General features: G+C 40.3%; 1 protein-coding gene across 4 annotated transcripts in view; it reads left to right on the top strand.

Moving 5' to 3' along the window:
- Positions 1-4619: 4619 nt before the first annotated feature.
- Positions 4620-20821, top strand: part of Pdm3 (POU-domain protein pdm3) — a 114365-nt gene continuing 98163 nt past the window's right edge. For all 4 annotated transcript variants that reach the window (XM_072904538.1, XM_072904529.1, XM_072904521.1 and 1 more), the window contains exons 1-2: positions 4620-6221; positions 16323-16618. In XM_072904538.1, the coding sequence (XP_072760639.1) occupies positions 16352-16618 (267 nt within the window). In that variant the 5' untranslated portion in view covers positions 4620-6221; positions 16323-16351. The remainder of the gene's footprint in view (positions 6222-16322; positions 16619-20821) is intronic.

The following is a 20821-nucleotide window of genomic DNA, read 5'->3' as shown; positions in this document are numbered from 1 at the left end:
GCCAGAAGCGTGATACTTCTTCTTTTGCCTCCTTGTTTTCCTCTTGCGGCATCCGTACTGCATCCGCTGGCATCCGCTGCGAATAAAGAAAGTCGAAAACATGCGAGAATCTTACATATATACATATATTCGTGACAATATTCATAACATTCACCTCGATCGTCGCTAAGGGTCATTATTTCCTTCGGCTCATTCTGGCGCCTCTATTCTTATTCGTCTTCATTCTTTCGGATCAGCTTGCTTCTTCGTGTTTTTCAACGCGGTTGGACCACGGCGGTGATACTTAAGAGAGCGATCACGCAAGCAACTTTGTTGTTGGGGCCTCTTTCGCATTAATTAGCCCTTGCAAAATTTCGCGGGTTCGTACGATGCTCCGAAGAGAGGTAGAACGTAGCTCGACGAATGGTGGCCGACGATCCAGGGTTTATACTTCTGGGAAGATGGTCGTAAAGACTGCTTGACTTCTACTGGCTCTGTTATTAGCCACGTTGCTGCGACTTAAAGCGAGCAAGGCTCCGGGAAGGATACTGACAGGGCCCCGAGGATATAATCGCGCTTTACCTTTCACGCGGTAGGAAGATCCGACTAATCTTGCTAGCTTGCTACTATGAGAGATTACATGATTTATTTGCAAGCGACTTTATTTATTATTCGCCAAAAATCTATCCATTTCGTCGCTGATAATGTCGATTGAATGATTGATATCATTTTAATTAAAATTACACGAAAAAACAATGTTGCTAGAATTTATACAAATACAATTGTCTAAACGTATTGCAAAATTAGGGATAATATTAAAGAAATGAGATATGTAAGGTAACAAAATTGAAAGAAGTTAATTTGTAAAGATTGATGTACAAATCGTATTTCTGAAAAAATGCTGTTGGCAATTATCTCAATTAGCAATAATTTAATAACAAATGCAAATAAATGTTTTGTTTTACATGCCTGCGAAATGGGAAACTTGAAGGTGAAAAGTAGCACACGACCAATGTCTCTCGCGCGAGTGAAAAGGGGTAACGTAGTGCACGCGAGAGCAATCCCGACGGGACAGAGAAGTTTTACGCGGGGATTATCAGGAAGCGAAGCGAACGCCCATGAATACGGAGATTCTCTGATAAAAGGACGAAAAAAGAGGCGACGGCAGTGGAGCTGAAAGGGGAAAGACGGAACGGCACGCGGGCGGAGAAACAGAGAGAGAAAGAGAGAAAGAGAGAAGCCGGGAAAGAGTTGGTAACCCAGTGCCGTCAGGAGAGTGCCGGAGCAATGTAGTCGACCACGAATGAGCGTACCAACGGATGGAGAGGCAACACTTTGTAGTTTTAATCGATCCGGTGGGACGGGGGAGAAAGACGAAGCACCCTAGCACGGGGGATGAGTCGGCGGCGCGCGGAGAAAGAGCAAGAGAGATCGTTGGAAAGCGGAAAGAGGATAGACACGTTTGCAGGAAGTGGAACGAGTGTCGCCGGTTCACTGGCGAGCGAGTGAGTAGAAACGTCTGCGGGGAAAGCGGGAAAGCGGGATAGAAGGAATAGGGCGAGAGAGTAGAGACCCACATCCTGCCGACTCCTACAACTTCAACCACCAGCTGGCTACACTCCTGCCTCCACGGGGACGAGTTATATGTGAAAAGCACGTGGACCTTTGGGAGGAAGAAGGACAGCTGTATTCATTCATTTCCTCGTATATTTCGTGTAAGAGACTTTCCCTTCTTTCTATGTCGACGCTCGACGTAACATGCTCGTGGGGAAAAAAAGACGACTGATACGACGCGTTGAATTTCATTGACCCCGCGATAATGTGACTTTACACCTGTATTGATCAAATTGTTTTTGTCAAGATCTCTTTTAATACATTTCGAAATAGTGAGGAAATTATCATATTCGTCTACCTAGTGCATATGTATATACTAAATCTATTTATGCTAAGTCTAGCATTTATCTATGTTTAGCCTTAAATTGTATTGCAATGGCTGGAACGCTATATTCATCGCCATTAATTTACAATAATTTCATCAGAATTTGAAATAGTCATCCATTGCATTAGTTACAGAAGAATATGAATAACTTACCGAGAAATATGAATATGAATAACAGTTACCTGTTTCGATCATATTTAAATTGCAAAATTAATTAAACGCCTTTATCACACCACAATGTAATAAATATAGATTGATAAACATTTTCACTCCAACGGACTTTTTTTTATAATTACGAGTAAATTTACGAGTAAATGATTGAGTAAATGATTGAGAAAATATTACATTAGTTTTTTTTAACTCTGTCACTAGTTTTGCGTATCTTAACAAACAAAAAGAAAATTATTTTAATTGGCTGTATAACTACATGATATTACTGCATTATTTTAATTGATAACTACATTAATTATATAATAATTATATAATCATAAGTAGAGATAGCTAAGTATAACAAAAAGTAGCAGTAAAAGAAATTTCTCGAAGAATTAAACTGGCATTTAAACTAAACTGGCTATCGAATCGCTCGAATCATGTCTAAGGATCGAATCACGCTGGAATATGGTTGGGGTTGACGTCAGAGAAATTGAGGGGAGAGCATTAAAACACCGAGGGTGCGGACGGTGTCAGTGGCGTCGGCGAGGGCGGCACGTAGGCAGGAAAGGGGTAAAATTCTATCTTAATAAACGCACCCTTCCAGCTCGCACAGCGTGTAACTTCGTACGCCTACAGTTTTGTACGCATCGGAATGGATTTGTAATCGAATCATGTCAGTGATTTTGCTCTGATTTGGAATTAAGAACAGAACTAGAAATCAAACGAAATAAATTGTAATTAGTGGAAATTGTAGAAATTATAATTTTAATCGTTTCTCATATATGACTCTTATCGAAGAAACACAATAGCAATCCTATAAAATATTTTATAATAACAATTGCATAACATAAATTTAAAAAAAGGTGGTCTCTCGTGATTAACATATATATTCTTAAAAAAAAAAACGTAATGACAATATGATAATCAGTAATAATCATGTGATAAAGGATAATCAGTGAAACTTCAAAGAAATATATTCTGCAAATTGTCTCTCATGAGAGATATAATTCATCGAATAAATAAATAAATATTTGCTAAAAAAATATGCACTTTATAAATCCTATTGAGAACAATTTCATAGAAAAAAACTTAAGTAAAATATTAAGTAGTTAAAGTTTTACAGCTTGTGGTACCCTCTTCGGTCGCGTCGTCGGAGGGTTGAATGCGCGAAAATGTCGCGTTCCGACGCATTTGTAACTGTTCATAAAAATTATTGTCTAAATGAATCTAATTTAAATTTAAAATCTAAATCTAAAGCTGAATCTAAAAATCGAAATGATACGAAACACCATCATCGTCGAGATTACATTAACTTATGTGATAAGCCAACATTAAAATTTTATTAGCAAGATATTTCATCATTATCATTAGAGATTACATCATTATCATTGCGAATGTGCATTTATTGTGTTTAACTAACTCAAAAATGAAAATTAAAGAATAAAAATAAATGAATTAACGGTTATTTTTGACGTGCTATTATATTTATCGAAGTTTGCGAATTTTTTATTGAAAATAAATTTGAGAATTTATTTAATCAAAGATTACGAAATCTTACGTCTCATGAAATAAATTATTATCGTTTCCGTATATTTATCTTGTTGTAAATTCTTGACACATTTTAATTTCGATGTATACAAGATGTATTTAATATTCCTACTTCATGTTGTAAAAAATCATCGATCAAAGATGCTATAATTGATTGCTGCATATGTTTCAATTGAAATGTAATTTTCGCCAAATTTTACATAGAATTTGCTACTATTTTTATAATTTATTACGTTATATGTATCGCGTGCAGATTATAAAGAAGTTCTAGATCATTTTCACTCTTAACAATATTTAAACTTGGATTATTTACTTCTCTCTACGAATATAATATTATAATTGCTTAGCAAATGTACATACAAATTCTTTCACTTTCACCATGTCAAACATTATTAATCACAATGTTAAAAGTAATAATTTTCAGTCAAGAATTTGCAATATACAACGTCGCTGACAATATGTTCTCCAAACGACACCAGCGATCTTTTTATCAACTAACAGACTGACCCTGGTCCTATCTCTTGGTCCCATATCTGTTGGATCTACCGATCAGTTCTTGAAATCACACCGCTACTTACGTGCCGATCATGTTCTTTTCTCCCGCGACGGACTCTCCGGGAGTCTCATCCTCGGTACCGATCGCTCCTCCCGGGCATCCCCGCCGGCGAACTCACCAACCCCGTCGGGCTGATTTGCATCACGGTTACGAGCTCGTTCGAGTTCGTGGTGGTTATATTACAGAGGGAGCGGGATGCGAACATGCTGGAAAAACAAAGACAGACAGAGGTACCTCTCGCAAGCGTACCACCCCTAAAGTGCATCGCGGGAGGCAGCTCGGACACTCATAACAATCATAACAACGGAATCTCGCGAGTAACTCGTGGACCACCTCCGCGCATCGTACCGCCCAACGAACCGCCCCCATTACCCCTTCTATGCTGACTACGTACCAGGCGGGAGAATCGTCACGGCGGGTTGTCTTCCCTCGGTTCTACAGCGGTGCCACTACGCAGCCAGACTGCGGACCGTCAGGGTTTAGGTCCGAGTTTTCGCGGCGAGCTCCAACCGCGCAACGTGCACGACCACGCTGCCAAGGACAGCACGAGGGGAAGAGTGGATCGCCTGCCTTCTCCGAGACACCGAATCCGCGACAAGATCTGGATCATCGCTCGCAGTGTCGATCGTGGAACGAGGAGAAATTTTATTTCGAATTGGAAGAGGAATTGGAGCTAAAGAACAGTTGGAGAAGGTCGAGCAGACAACGCTCGACGTCTCCTTCGAAAGCATCGCACCTCGTGACGTGCTGCTAAAAAAATAGTGTTTGTGAAATTACGTAGTGATCAAGAAGTTTGAACGTGCAGTTGCGTGCGCCGATTTATCCGGCCTATTCAGCACGTGGCCCATAAGGGTGAGATTTTTTGGTCTGCGCTTCGCGGACAGTTGAGCGCAGTGAACTCTGTGACAGTTGATCAGTGTGATTGAAGCATTCCCGGTTAGGTGGTAAACTCAAACAACTAACTTTTTTGACAGTCGCGTCATCTCATCACCAGCTGTTTCAAGTCACGGCGATTACTCCAGTTTATCCTGCATTTACTGAATGTAAATTAGGAGTAAATACGTGAGAATGAGTTAAATCGCGTTAAGTGCATAAAATAGATAAAATAAAATTAATTGTAAGAGATCCAACAATTTCGACATAAAGGGTCCAGATTAATCTACTATCTCCGAAAAGAGCGCGTTCTCAAATAGAGTATCCGCTGGTCTGCATTGTTGCTAAACAAAAGAAAGCGATAAGACAAGGACTCCGGTTTTAATAATAAGTTTCTAATTATTGCGACGAGTGCGCTGATAATTACGATACGCGCGTGATCATCGCGTGAACACTGGTGTTTTTACCGCGAAATTATATGTTACGGACAACAGCTACGAAGTGCACGGCTTGACGCGCACAAATAAAATAATTAAAACCACATTACGCGTAAGGTGTGCTATTTAACGATTATCTGCGCGGTGACGCGGTGGAACATTGTCGAGTATCAAACCGGAAAGTTATTGTTCCGAAGTACCCCGGTCATCCGGAATATTCAGGAAACGGCTCAAAGACGTCCTGCCTTCCAAAATTTCTTTCCACTGTTCAAGCGGATACAAGAGGAAGATAAATCGTCCGAAGCAGTATTTTATCAAGTTGTGGGCAATTAACTGTTTGCTTCTTAATCGTTCCTAATTAGTCACAATTACCCGCTGTAATTAAGTAGGCTGATGTCACCAGCGTCCGATCTATCAGTGAATCATCTACTTTTTCTTGAGGCTGGTCTTACTGTTAGAACGAACTATTAATATTTGCTGACAGAAAAATTACCAAGAGATCGGGCAAGAAAAGCGTTTTAAAAAAGAAAATTTTTGGAGAGAATTTGAACCGAGTTGTGTCTTGGTGTAAGCGTGGCATCGAAGAGAACGAAAGGGGAAATAGACATTAGACTGTTGATCGACGAGATCGGTACAAGATCCTGCGACGGAATTGCACCGCGAAGATAAATAATTGCCGCTAGATAAACCCGCGTCAGGACGACGTCCCAAATACATCAGTCACAGATCGCCTCAGGTGAGTGTCAGAGCGCGGGTTTGCCCCTGCTTATTATAAGCTCAGGTTAATCTTAGTAATTAGATGGGCCTTCTAAATGTGCCCGGTTAGTTTTGCACGTGTGTAGCCTCGCACTCACACAACACCCATTAATCGCGCGCGTACAAACGCGCCTGCGTGCGCACCACATGCACGCATTTATATGTATAAGTATATATAGCTTATACATATCAGCGCGTTTATATGATGCTTTGGAAACAGGTATCAGTAATAAAAATTAATTAATTCTATATATTTTATATATCTCATATTTATTACCGTGAAAAACAATTAAGAAGCAGATTTAACTTCTTGTAACAGTAGAATACTTTTTATCGACATAGCGGCATGTCACTTAGTATATATTAGATCTAATAATGCTTACCGTATTGAATGAACCGGATAGATTAAGATACGCTTAAAGCAATTACTGGAAGAATGAAGCGGAAGCTCAACCCTGAGATCTATTTATGCGTTTCCACTGTTATACGCATATTCAGACGGCATTTGCGTGCTTCGTGAGCGATAATCGTTGGCTCGATACCATTTAGTGTGTGTGTTAATCTCGGTAATTAAGGAAGTTCCTCTCCCAAAGCTGGTCACGCGGGAATTCTGTTCGCGAGGGATCGAAAGCAGCGTTTCGTTCTATGCGCTTCACTCCAACTCGGTGATAATTTCATCCAGATACTTAGCTATGTACTAATAATTAGCGCGATAATTATGCACGCCCGCGTATACTCACGTCGAGTGTGTGACCTGGAAATGCTAATTAAAGGATCGGCCGGACACATAAACGTAATGCTGTTGCGCATGGTTCTTAATCTTCATCATATTTTCCATCAACTGATAACAGAAGAATCAATATCATGTAGATATTATATCAGATAAAAGTGACAGTAAACGTAATAATTATCATGACTAGCAGGAATGTGATATAATCGAACTATGTTTTTATCTGATGTAATATTCTCATTTATTTTCAATTATGCATACAGTTATTAAGACGTTATAAATATATTAAAAGTCAAAATTTATAACATGAGAAGCAAATTATAATTTTAAGAAAGATATAATTAAGGTCAGAGTTACATATTTAAGTCCATTAATCAGTTAATTGTATTTTAAAAACTCGATTAAGATATCATTATTTTTTTGCTTCTCTCAAAAAGTTTGCGCTTTTTAAAAATACAGAAAATAATATGAAAACTTGATAAATATAAAAGTCAAGATAATAATCTGATAATTTGGTAACACAGTTATCTGGGAAATAATTTATTTTGTAAAAAAGTCGGTTTATATTATATGACACGACACGGACATGACAAAATATTCTTCCGTAATATATAAATATATTTATTTACTTATGTTAAACCTGTAACAATATGTAGAAATGAATACGTATAAAAGAATATTTATAGAAGATTATTTCATGTCGTATCGCGTATTGTATAATATAATTATATATTTAATATGATTCAATACTAAAGCGTATGAAAAAAAGGAAAAGAAAGAAAGAGGAAAAGAGAAAAAGAGAAATAATATCGTTTGTCAAGAATTCAAATGCAGAATGCTCAACGTTACATGTATACTAAACTAGGTAATCTAAATTTGCCGAAGAGAATCCAAAATAAAATTCGATAAAACCGACTTGTTAGTTGTTCATAAATAATGAGGTATCGCAATACTAGATATATATTTATAGATGTTCCAATTATTTATATATATATGTATACGTTTGTATTAATTGCTTTCCTCTGAAGAAACTTGATAAAAAATCACATATTACATACACGGGTGTCGCGTGAGCAATGCAGAAAAAGCTGACACCCTTAGATTTTTTTTGATGATGCAAGATATATATATATATATATATATATATATATATATATATATCGGCAGATATTTGTGATTAAATACGGCGACATCGTTGTACGCGTCGCGTCATCTCCTGAACCATATGACCGGAGAGGTAAACAGGAGCACGTGTTGGCGGCGTGACTACGAGTGACGGCATGAACTCTGGGGTGGAGAGGAGGCAGAGGTAGAAGTAGAGGAAGAGGGGGTGACGATGGTGGACGGGAAGGGTGACGAGGGTGGAAAATCAGTGTGAGCTGCCCGAGGGTAGGAGAGTTCTTTGCTTGCCGCCTCGGGAACACGAAGGGTAGATGAAAGAGAGGGTTGGTGGAGTCAGAAGGGAGGAAGAGCAGTGAATTCTAGCCGCCAAAGGTGGAAGCGAGACGGTGGAAGCTTGGCCGAGCAAAATCGTTGTCAGTGGGAATAGACGCGGAAAGCTGGAAGCAGAAAATCCCAAAGGAAACACTTGACTCGCGATATCATTGGTGTAGGGTGTAGGCGCTTTGGAATCGACGCAAAAGAAAACGAGATGTCTCGTATCGGTTAAACGGTGGGCGAATTTTAGTAAAGTTCTTTTGCAAGCATGTGCTTTGTGAGCTATTTCTCTTCTATAATCTCAATATTGAAAAATAGTAATTTCTAATTTTCACGAATCAGTTTGTAAGAAAGCTTGCAACGTGCTGATCTCTTCTGTTTAATTTTCTGTTTAATTCACATACATATATACATACATGTATAAATATAAAAATATATATGTATATGTAATTATACAGAAAAGATCAGCACGTGCAAATTTTCTTTGTTCCATTGATTTATGAAAGTCAGAAATCACCGTGTCGAGGTCAAGAAAACGAATCGATGCATCCCCTTCTTATATCCTTTTGTTTCATCCCTTTCTGTTCTCTCTTTTTCTCCCCTTTCTTTCCTCTTATTCTTACCGCCCTCGCTTCCCCTTCCGTTGGCTTTTCCATTCAAAGCTTCCCCTTCGCCCAGTTTTCAATCCCTACCGACAATCTTCTCACACGCTAACATTTCGTTCTACAACTTACCCACTTTCAGTTCGCTTTACAGCCACGCTATTCTGTTTTCCTCCGACCGAGAATCTTCATCGATTATCGACTCAGAAATCGCTCCGGGTTAGAAAGTTTTGCTGCAAAAACTTAGTACGTCAAGTGTGAAGCCTTACACTTACTCGTCGTTTCGCACGCTATAATCTAACGATAATTTTCTGCTTGCATAACAGAAAGTGCACTACAAAATTTCTTCGAGATACAATCTTTTCTCGTTGCTTTTTTTATGCATATTACAAAAGATAGCTCTTTATTTTCGCAAAACTACTGTTACTCATCGGCGAAAGATATTCTATAAAAAGAAAAACTTGAGCCCATTAAATCATACCGTCGTATGAAATCATACTATTTGCAAGAAATACATTAGCAATTTCGTCAATTTTGCATTATAAAAAAAAAAGTAGCGAGGCGAACCCTTTGTTACGCCAAAATTTTTCCCCAGCAAATTTATGATTAGCCTCCCGCAATATTGTGAAAGAAAGCAATGTGTGCGAACTCATTAATTCTAATAATTCATGAAGAAACACGCACGCACGTAATAGCTCGGAGCGGCTTATGATTTGACGGATAGAGAGTTGCCTCAGCACTCGTGTTTTTATTGTATACGCTGGGTATATAAGCTATATATTCTGATATTTTAATAGATCTAATTTGCATGTAAAACCACTTTCAAAATTATTTTTGTCTCTGACATGCTGCTAGAGTGTTCCCTTTCTCAAGAGAAAAACTCGAATACTAACGAATTGAGACAGCATTAGGTAATTCCTCAAATAATCACTCGTCTACATCTTTTTCTCTTTCTCTTTTTTTTTTAAAATAATAAATTTCTTTTCTCTCTCTTTCTCTTTCTTTTTCTTATTATATAAAAATATTATTAGTAATGTTATTAATCACTAATTTGTCCTCTCTCTCTTTCTCTCTCTCTCTCTCTCTCTCTCTCTCTCTCTCTCTCTCTCTCTCTCTCTCTCTCTCTCTCTCTCTTTCTCTCTCTTTCTCTCTCTTTTTCTTATTATATAAAAATATTATTAGTAATGTTATTAATCACTAATTTGTCCTCTTTCTCTTTCTCTCTCTCTCTCTCTCTCTCTCTCTCTCTTTAATAACAGAGAATAACTAAACAATTTTTATAGTAGAGCAATAAGTAATTTAAGATGAAGCAATGGGCATTCTGCTGTAAATAATCAAGAGCACTTTTAACAGAACAACTAGTTCGCTTATAAAAACGTAAAAAAGGGGTCCAATGAACCGAGCCGCACGTTTTTGGGCCAGATGTTAATTTCGACGACTCAGCGTGAGCCACGAAGGCGGTTTAGTACGTAAATACATCTTCAGCAGGGGGTGCCATTATAATGGGCATGTGCGGTTAAAGTTCTATTTGTGGTAATTCGGAGTTTAATGCACTCGGAGAGTTCTGATTTAGCCAGCGAGCTGACACTTTTTTATTCGGCAAAACCCCAACGACGTTCTGCCGCCGTAAAACATGAAATATTCTTCCTGCGCTTCCCTCTGAAGGACACGTTGCACGAAACAGGCATCGTTATGGGTGCCAAGTTTCAGCGAAAAGTGACATTTAAAAAAAACGATCAATTTTAAGATGCGTTATAAGAAGGTAAACCGTTTCTTGAATAAAGCGGAGAAATCGCGTTTCGGATTAATATAGATATTCGTCATATGTTACCAAAACCTTTTCGCGTATACAATTTTATTTTTGCGCGGTGAACTCATTTCTGTGTACGGGATTAGTCCTCGCTTCGATTACCGCGTCTCGAAAAAGAATTTCGCCGGAATAATGTAAAATATTTGTAACGTCAAACGAAAATTCCGATGGGGGCGTAAAATATCGCGTCTTCGGTTAATGCGTGTTGATGCCGAACTCTTTCGGCTTTGATTTATAGGCACTCTCGTGCTCGCGGATGCGCGCGTTACGCGCTCATGTATATACACGCACACGCACACGCGCCTACGCGCGCGTGTATACATTCGTAACCGAACCGACGAGGCGTTCGCACAGTTGCATTAACGGCCGCGCTGTTCAGTTTAATCCTTGCGTTTCGTGACTCGGGACAAAGCCCCTCGGATTTCTGACAGAATGGTATCGCACGAAACGGCCATTACCTTAGCCGATATGCCTATGTACGTACGCGAGTTAAAGGTCGATGCGAATTAACCAACACGGATGCGGCGAGGATTCTTTGTACACTCGCCTTAATTATGCTCGCTCTCGTGCCGGCGAAGCGAAACTGCTATATAGAAGGGTGTAGCATGAGAAGCGGTTTAATCTATCGCGCGCTTATTATATTGCATTTACTGCTCGATCGTAGCAAACCGGCGAGTACCTATAAAATAATCCGAATCGACCGTACACGAGCACGTTCACGGGAGCGCAGCGCGCGCGACTTTCGTTTCTACTTCTCTTTAACATTAATACCCGGTTAGACACCACAAAGCTGCGATTATACCTCGCCATTAGGGCGCTCGGTCGATTACGAGATCGCGAAAAAAAGTTTGGGTAAGGACAATATCGCGATGGGTGGTTGCCAACTGGTCCCGCTGGGATCGTTTTATTTCAATGTGTTTTAAATAGGGGGTTACTCGCACGCATGTACCTTTACCCATGTTATTCACCCTCTCAATCATATTCAGCAAATACAGATCAATACATTTTTTTTTTTTTTTTGCAAGTTTCAATAAATTTCATCCGTTACCTGGTTGATTTTTTTCTTGGAAACTACAGCTATGAGAAACTTGTCAAGAGTTTTTGTTAGATTCTCGAACAGATACAGAGGTCTCTCGGGATGTGCATTATAATTTGAAGAAACAAGATTGGAAATGCACAATTTGTAGTTTAGATGAAAAACTGTGGATGAATCGGTACCGGGAAATCGAACGCGGGTATCGTCAACGAGTGCTACGAAGAAATGGTCAATGGTTTGTTGCATGTGTGGCCATATGGTGATTATCCGGCCGGTTATTTATAGCCTCGGACTTGAGTATCGTAACGGAGCACCCCAGACACGCAGCGCTACAATCTATACGTTGCCGTCGCGCCGCGCGCGAATTGGACCGAGTCTAGAATTCTAAAACCGCCGTCTTGACGGTCGGGAATCGGCCTCGTAAATCGCGAGCGCCACGGAGAAGCCTCGGCTTAGAGGTGGTTTATACGCACACCTCCATAGCCCCAAGCGGCGTTGTACCAAGAGAGGAGAATGTCGGCGGCTACGTAGAAACTAGCTGCTGGCCAGAGGCGCCCGCGCCCGGTTGTTTCTAAACCCACCTTATCTACTGGGCCCCTATAATAAGCCACGATCTGAGACCCCGTACATCCCCGCCCGCATACGCTCCAAGGAAGCCCGCACGCACGCACGCATACACTCACACACATACACGTACGCATCGTATATCGCCCCACACTTACGTCACGTTCTAGGCAGCTACCCGCAATCGTTGAACGCGTATAGTCCGTGGAGAGCGCTTGCAATTACAAGCTGGTCAACATATAATTATCCCCAATGACCATAAATTACCAGATTTTTATGCGCAACATTCTTAATTACCCTTTGAATTAACATCAATCAACCCCTTAATTGCACGCTGCCGCTGACGTTGCCTTTACGTCGTCGTTGTCGTCGTCGACGAGTTGGCTATAGAGGAACTATAATGCGAAATGGCGATGCATGCCGGAGGCTAAGAGAAGGACGCGGAAGAAAGACGCGCCGACTGACTGACGTGAGAGAAAGACACGACTACGACAAAATTGGGAAACCGCGGGTGTCGCTTGAGGACAATTCAGAAGGGAGGATAACTTCCAATCCTTGAGGATATCTCCGTCGTGTCTAGCTGAACGATATCAGCATCACGTAAAGCATTTCTTTTTTTTAATTGCCCTCAGAGGTCCTCGAGTGATTTTCATATCAATCGTCTTGGCGTATTAATCGCGTATCCTATTACACGGACTTTCACCGTTTATCCAGCGAGTGTTATTATCGGAGTGGTCGTAGCCGGAATGACTGTCGGAGTGAAAGAGACTTGCAAAAGCAGATTTATTTTATCGTTTTGGAAAAATAATTCGCGCGCGCGCGATCGTACGAGAGGAAACGAAAATTTTTCAGAAAAGTAATTTTCAGATTAAACACTACACGTTAGGTACTCTCATATACGTGGAAATGCTTGATTTAATTTCTACATAAAATACTTTTTATGTAGAAAAAACCCTACCCGGGTAGCCCCTACCTTTTTCTGAAAGATTTATATGATCTCGATCGTGAGGGGCGCATTTTTCAAGGTCGCAAGACGCGAAGGTACCAATTTTCAAATGGTCGGCCGTGGTGACGTTTGAACGATCGCGCTATAATCACTCGCGATATCTTCGTCCGGTTAAGAATTCCTCTTCTATTTCACGAATCACGAACGGGGCGATGCGATACGCTAATGAAACCGCACTCTCATTAAAGCATCCAAATCGACGATACTAATTGGCTAGCTTTCGGAATACCCGGCATTAGACCTCAGGACGCGATATAATAATCGCTGCGGACGAATTCGGTTTGGACAGCCAGTGGTTAAAGCGTCTAGTAATTTCACGGGCACAGCCCTACAGCGATTAATATGATTCCGACGGAAATTAATGACTGCAAACGGAAAAAAGATAGGTTGCGTACAGTCCTGCTCCAATGGCGCGCTCTTATAGAACGGATAAAACGTTCAGAGATTAAATACTAAAATCTTTCATAGAGAGAGATTTTACTCTATTGGCAAAATCAAATTTTTTAATGCGACATTTTCGATATGTTCGTGTAATATTATCTTTCTGTTTTGAGACTTATTACGTCTAAGAATAGTTTTTTGAAACGAGAATCGATAAGAATTCATCTTTAACCTGTTTATTGCTTCCTTTACAATAATTGAATAACATTAATTAATTATATTTTTAATTAACGACAACACTCTTTTCCTCATTCTTTTCTCGCATATTACATATATTAATAGATATTCGTAGATTCGCAATGATCGATTGCTCCGTCTAATTGCAGTCGTTATACATTCTCAACCGACATATTTTGCCGTTAATTGATTTTCAGACAAATACAGCATGATTGTTAGATATATTATAATATTTTTATCTTTTAACAGTAAATTATCGTTTAATATCGTGATATAATTGAGAGAAGAAAAATTTTTATTTATTAAAAAGTTACCTGAATTATCTTTGAATTCATAAAAATATTAATTTAATTTGTATTTATAACTTTGTTTATAAGAAAGTGTATACATCGTGTAATATAGATAGCAATAATATCTTTTGATTTTTCTTGAAGAGATTTAAATCAAAAGAAATCTATTTTTTATTTGGAAGAGAATAAATTTAACTTTTTTTTTTATTAAGGAAAGGAAGATTAAAGAAGATTTAATTTATTTTCTTGGTAAAAAATTTGCAACATTTGTATCTAATCCATGGATGTTCAAGATAATATATTTACACGACGAGAAGATTCAAAGCGTAATAGCGAAATAATGCGAAAACAGGTGGATAATGTCGAGCAAACTCAAAGATAAATCACATTCATTTTTCTCGCTTTTCGTTTCGCGAGGCATGGTATAAATCACTTTAGGTTCAAAGCCATAGCAATCGGCGGCAGTCTTCGGCTACTTCAGAAAAAGACGCTAGTTCCTCTCAATTTCGTTCAAACATCCCGGCCCCGGGCATCTCGAGAAATTTCTTCTCGCCATTGTCATTAAACAAATATAAATGCCATGTAACGTGCGCGTATCAGGATACTCATATTTATAGGAAACAGGCGACATTAACACCGAAGTTTGCACTTGTGAGCGGTCTATTTAGTACTCAACGATTTAACGCTTTTATTATAAACACGCCGGCCGTTTTAAAGCACTGCATCAAATATTTTTACGATGGCCATTATAAAACGCCTTTTATGAGGAACAAAGTAGCTCGCAGGCAGAAGGTGTTTTCTCGCCCTTTGACAATAATTTGTCCAGAATAACCGGCTCGTTTCACTCCTGGGCTTCTCCCCTTCCACGCCTGGGCTTCCGCTCGATGATCCATCCAGCCGTTCGTCATAGGCGCGTGGCTTTTAAAAAGTAAAGCGCTGGACTCGGGCCAGCGCAAAAATAGAAGCAGATGTTATTAGTTGCGTTCACCAAGTATACGACGACCGCCGAGGCGGCGGCGGTGGCGGTGGCGGCGGCGGCGGCGGCGGCGGCGGCGGCGGCGGCGGCGGCGGCGGCGGCGACGACGACGACGACGACGACGATGGCGGTGGCAATGGTAAGAGAGGAAAGGGGGTACTCGAAAAGAAAGCGACGAGAGAACGGCGTGTCCAGACGGTAGTGATTTCATTGCCCTTGAATTCTTACTAACTGAACGCTTAGATAAAAATAATTAGACGGATAAACGCGGGATGTGTTGGCTGCTGACGAGCAGAGCGCCGTTAGTCGGCGATTTTATTCTGGAACCTCTCTCGGCGCCTCTCGTGTCCCCCTCTCCTTCCCCACCGCTCCCCGGATGCGATCCGGCAACCGAACGTTTTTGCTTTGAAGTCGGAAGATGAACGGGGCCTGCTTCTCTAATTTCCAGCGTCTGCATTCTTAACAGCTGCACGCGTCGACGTTCGATACGGCTGATGCGATCCCGCGCGTTGTGTCGATTTAATTAGCATCTTGTTTACGCGTGTCGCCGTTTTCTTGCATGAAAAATCAAAATTGATGCGTGTTAATTATCGTTTAAGAAGGTTTTTGTCTCTCTTGCAAATTGCTTCCTTTATTTTTGTTATTAAGAAAAAAAGTATCAGGTACAACTACGTTTCTATTTCTTCCAATTACGATCAAGTGTAATATCGTCGAAATATGATATAAATTAATCGACAGATTAATTATTCGATACATCAGCTGGAAATCTTATGCTTCTTTTACGTTACTCTTAATTTTAATTGCTTGGATTTATAAAGGCGAGACACGCAACGGTTGAAATATTAATCCGAAAATGCGAGATCTTTTCATTTTAGCACGTCGCGACTGTTTCGCGCTATTGAATCGAAACGCGCGAATTATATTCGCGCCATAATGGGATTGCGTCGTGCCAGGGCGACTATGGCGCGCCCGCTATTAGAACGGTCCTCTGAGAGTTTTGGTCGATTTGCAGATTACGAGTCCCCGGGATGCAAGGCTGACATGGCGGAGGGTTCGGCCGAGGAGGAACAGAGCAGTACCGCTGCGCCCGCTTCCCCGCCAGCTGATCTTCGCACTCTGAACACCCAATTGTCGCCGCCTTATCACCACCAGCCCCATCTCCAGCCTCGTCTTCAGCATCTGCAGCATTCCAACATGCTGGCGACCGCCGTACCGCCCCGGCACAGCCACAGTATGCTGTCTCATCAGGTGAAAGCGGAGGCAGATCTGGACGGCCCCTGCGATGTGCCATTGAATCTCAAGAGCGAGGTAAGCACACAGAAATCTCTCCCATTGATTATTGATGTTGGAAATCGATTGACTGCTTTCGATTGTTCACTTTGAATGAGTTTTATTCGTTGATTATACGGCCTGGCACCGGCAATGATGCCGAATGGAAATCATGACATATTACGTGACATTAATCGAACGATCGCTCTTGCAAAAACGTGTGCATTTCAATTTAATGTAGCAAATATAGTTAATTGATTTTAATTACTGATAATAATGTGTAATTAATTGATTTAATTACTAAGTAAGATATTGTCATACTACGATGGTATGATGGTCTGTTTATGCTGGTTAACAGTCTTAAGCGATCGCTTGACTTGTGCTTCCGCTGAAGTGATCGAGACACTATAACAGCGCTATAAGTGTGTGCGACGAGTCGAGACGATCATCGCACTCGTTACTAACGGTTTTGTATGTCAATGACAACCAATTGTACGATTAAGTAGCCGCCACGCCGCATCTCAACCTAAAGCAGCCACTGGTCCTTTTGACCTGTATGCAATTAATGTACGAAACTAAGTATACTAAATGAGTTCCACGAAAATGACGTGACGGATATATATATAGTTATGTTATAAGTTAATTTATATAATTCCATAATTTTGCTCTAAATAGTTCGCCAAATAGTTCCTCACTATCTAATTGAGTTACGTAATAAATAGTAGATCATATAGATTAATGAAATATAATAATAATTATCACATTTCTTGATTTATTTTTTAAAATCTCTTCAATTATCACAATTTTTAGAGTAATCTAAAAATAATTTTCCAATATTATGGTTATATATAAATAAATCGTTATATATACATAATATAATTATACCAATATTACATATTAGTAACATTAGGTGAATAGATTTTTATCTTAAACGTACTCGCTTGAAAAGTTCAAAAAGATTCATGTAAGAATTAAAAGAGATTTTTTTCTATTAATAATTTTGCGGAAACAAGTTGAGCAAAAACTTGTAGATAAAATTAATAAGTCATTAATAATTTTTTATGTAGTGAAATTAGTTGTTAGAAACGGGAGGCACGGTAGTAAAAGTCACGCGTTAGAACGAGGCGGTAAAGTATCACAAGGGAATTCTGAGTTCTACGATCATAAAGCGGAAAATATTTGCACGTAGCTCATATGTACTCGCTTCGATGAACGGTGAGCAGTTTTGTCGATGCTTGCACATGAGACTAGCCGGTGGAGGAACTTTAACAAACAAACATCCGGAGGAATTATCAAATGTGTCTACTTTTCTTCCGAACAATTAACTCTCGCTTATCAACGTGATACGCTCTCCGCATAAAATTGTCTCTCGCTAGTTTTAAGAAAACCGCGTGTAATTTTATATAAATAAATAACAAAAGCGTACGCAAAAATATTATAACAAACATAAGAATGATGTAAGTTTACACAGTAGTTTGACTGGCAATTTCTAATGTTATGCATAAATCGCTTCGTTGGTAATATAATTTAAATTACAATGCTGAGCCATCACTTTACAATCTTAATTGACAAAGACAAGGCACATAATATTCTCCGCATTAGAATTAGACTCTCTGCGTCTAAGAATTCGACAATAATGTCAATTAAGCGACAAAGGAGAATAACCGCGACGCTTAGACGCGACAACAGCTTGGGACTAGAGACTCTCGAAAACGGCAGTCTCATCCGTTAGCCCTGTTGTCCCTGTCCATCCATTACACTATTATCCCCTCGGCAAACACAGGGATCTACGCCGGACTCCACGCATGGACTTAATGCCAAGCGCACATCTGAGAAGGGAGCGCGCAATTTTCACGCAAAAGAACGAGGAACGTTTTATTCGCGGCCGACAAAAAGAAACAATTCCACCGGTGTATACACGTGTACATAACGGCGAAACGTGGGTAGAAATGTCGTCTACTTCCTTTTTTTGGCCGAAAAGAAAAGAATTTTTATGGCGCGATCGATCATAATCACGCGCTTTCGCATACATAATTCTTTGGCGACTATCATCGGGGACGCAGTCAATTTTCTGGATCGGAAACGAGAATAAATCTCGGACGCTTTTGTGCAATCGCGCGGATCGATGCGCGGAGATGCACGCGCGCGCGGGGGTTATCAACGGAATAATTTATCCGCGATTTCTCATCGGAACAGTTCGCTCGCGTGAAGTTTCACAGTCGTTCGAACTTCTCTCTGTTCGGCAATCATAAATTATTGAATCTTTGAACACGGTATTCTTAACGAGCCCCTCAATGCCATTAGCCGTACCTCTTAATTGCGGAATATCTCTCTTTCTTCGGAGAATAATGGATATTCAACGACGTTATAAAATATTATAAGTATAAAGATGTAAAAGATCAAATCCTTAAGGTTCCGCGAGACACACAAGGTCACTCACAAGATTAAACCGTGTCCCTGGTCCCTGATTAAAACAAAAAGAATCGTGCTCGATTATGTTTTTGCGGCGGAAATTAACATTAAATTACTGATGACACAGAGACGAATAAAATGATTTCGATGATTTCAAAATAAGTAATAATGTAAAAATACGAATATCGCACGATGCGGTGGAAAAGCGCAAACTCGAAACGGATCAAGTACCCTTTACATTCGCAAAGACCGCAGTAATGTGCATCTATATGCAAATATTCGCGTATCTCACAAACACATTTGTGGCCCGAAAACCGTTGAACGTCTAACGGATGCATCGTCACGAATATTCCTCCACTCGCGGCCCCGAAGATTTCATCGGTCACACGAGAGAAGCCGCCAAACCATCTGCAGCTTTGCCACAGAAGCAGCGTCCCTCTATCCAGACCGTCTCGGACACGAAGACGCAAATTTCACGTAGCTGAATCCGGCGCGTTGACCGTTCCATGGATCGATACGCTGTAACCAGCCTTAAGGTGCATTCCAATTTGATGGCTAGCAGTCCCGGCCGTAAATGCATCTGTCAAGAAAGTGATTGAAGGCAAACGATACAGGGGAGTCACGAAAGCTTAGTGGATCGGATCTCATTACCTCGGTAGCTTATTTCGACCGCACAAATGCGTTTCGATCGGATTTCACAATTATTATGATTATTGTCGAATCAGATTCACGTGCACGACTTGGTTTACGCTCACCGATTAGAATAATGAGAAATCTCGCAGCAACAATCGGCAGTTCTTGACGGATGCCGAAATGCTTTGATCGACCGTAAAAAATTCAGTTATCGTGACGTATTATGATTTTGTTTACATTCAGTATAGTGATATTTTATAAAGATATATGTAATAGCATATATAATGGCAACTGTCGCGGTAAGAATTAATCGATGGTTTTTTCCCGAGTAACTCGTCGATCATATTGCAATCATAAATTAACGTGCCGATCAACGCAGATGAATCGCGCACAATCGGAAAGGCAATTTTAAGAACGAGGAAAATCACAATCGCATTCGTTGATCGAAAAATCCACGGTTTTATGACGCATGATAATACGTGGCAGTTGCAAAAGATTTAGCTAATAAAAACGTACGTTTGACGAGCGACCGTCCGTAAAGCAACGCGGTCAGAACGACGAACGTGGAAATGGGTGGCAAAGGGAAGAATAAAAACAAAAAAAAAAAAGAAAATAAAAGAAAAAAGTGGAAGAAGTAAAAAGAGTAAAATGTGGAGATATATATTCTATCGATGTGGGGCTCGTCTATTTCTCTCACATGGTATTCGCGGAGTGATGGAATGTTTATCAATAGATTAATCTCGGAGATCGGCGGGTGGTTCCGCGTCGTCGTCGGGCAGGCTCCTCGATTGCGATTAAACATAAAAGTATTATTTCAATCTGGCCCCTCCGCGCGCGTCGGCCGTACATTCTCTCTCGTATGTGTACGTCACCCCCATCGGCACATACGTACACGACACATGTCCGCGTGCGCGCACATATATACGCATCCATACATGCGCGCGCGTACCTATTCGCGCGACCGATAGATCGGGCATTTTTCCATTAGATTGGAACTTGATTAAATTGAAAATCTGTCAATTTAGGAAAAAGCATCCGACAGCTTATATTGACGGTGGACATTATACGCGGTGGCCAACGAGGCAGAACTCGTTGGCCTGACAACTAGCGGAGATATAAAACCCATCGTCGCGACGATGGACCCGGGATGCACGCCGGGCTGTTTACTTTTTGCTTCCTTTTGCGCCCTTGTAAAAT

The sequence above is a fragment of the Anoplolepis gracilipes genome, chromosome 1, assembly GCF_047496725.1.
Source record: "Anoplolepis gracilipes chromosome 1, ASM4749672v1, whole genome shotgun sequence".
Classification (NCBI taxonomy): Eukaryota; Metazoa; Arthropoda; class Insecta; order Hymenoptera; family Formicidae; genus Anoplolepis; species Anoplolepis gracilipes.
The sequence above is the reverse complement of the archived record's forward strand: the minus strand, read 5'-3'. Positions and strand labels throughout refer to the sequence as shown.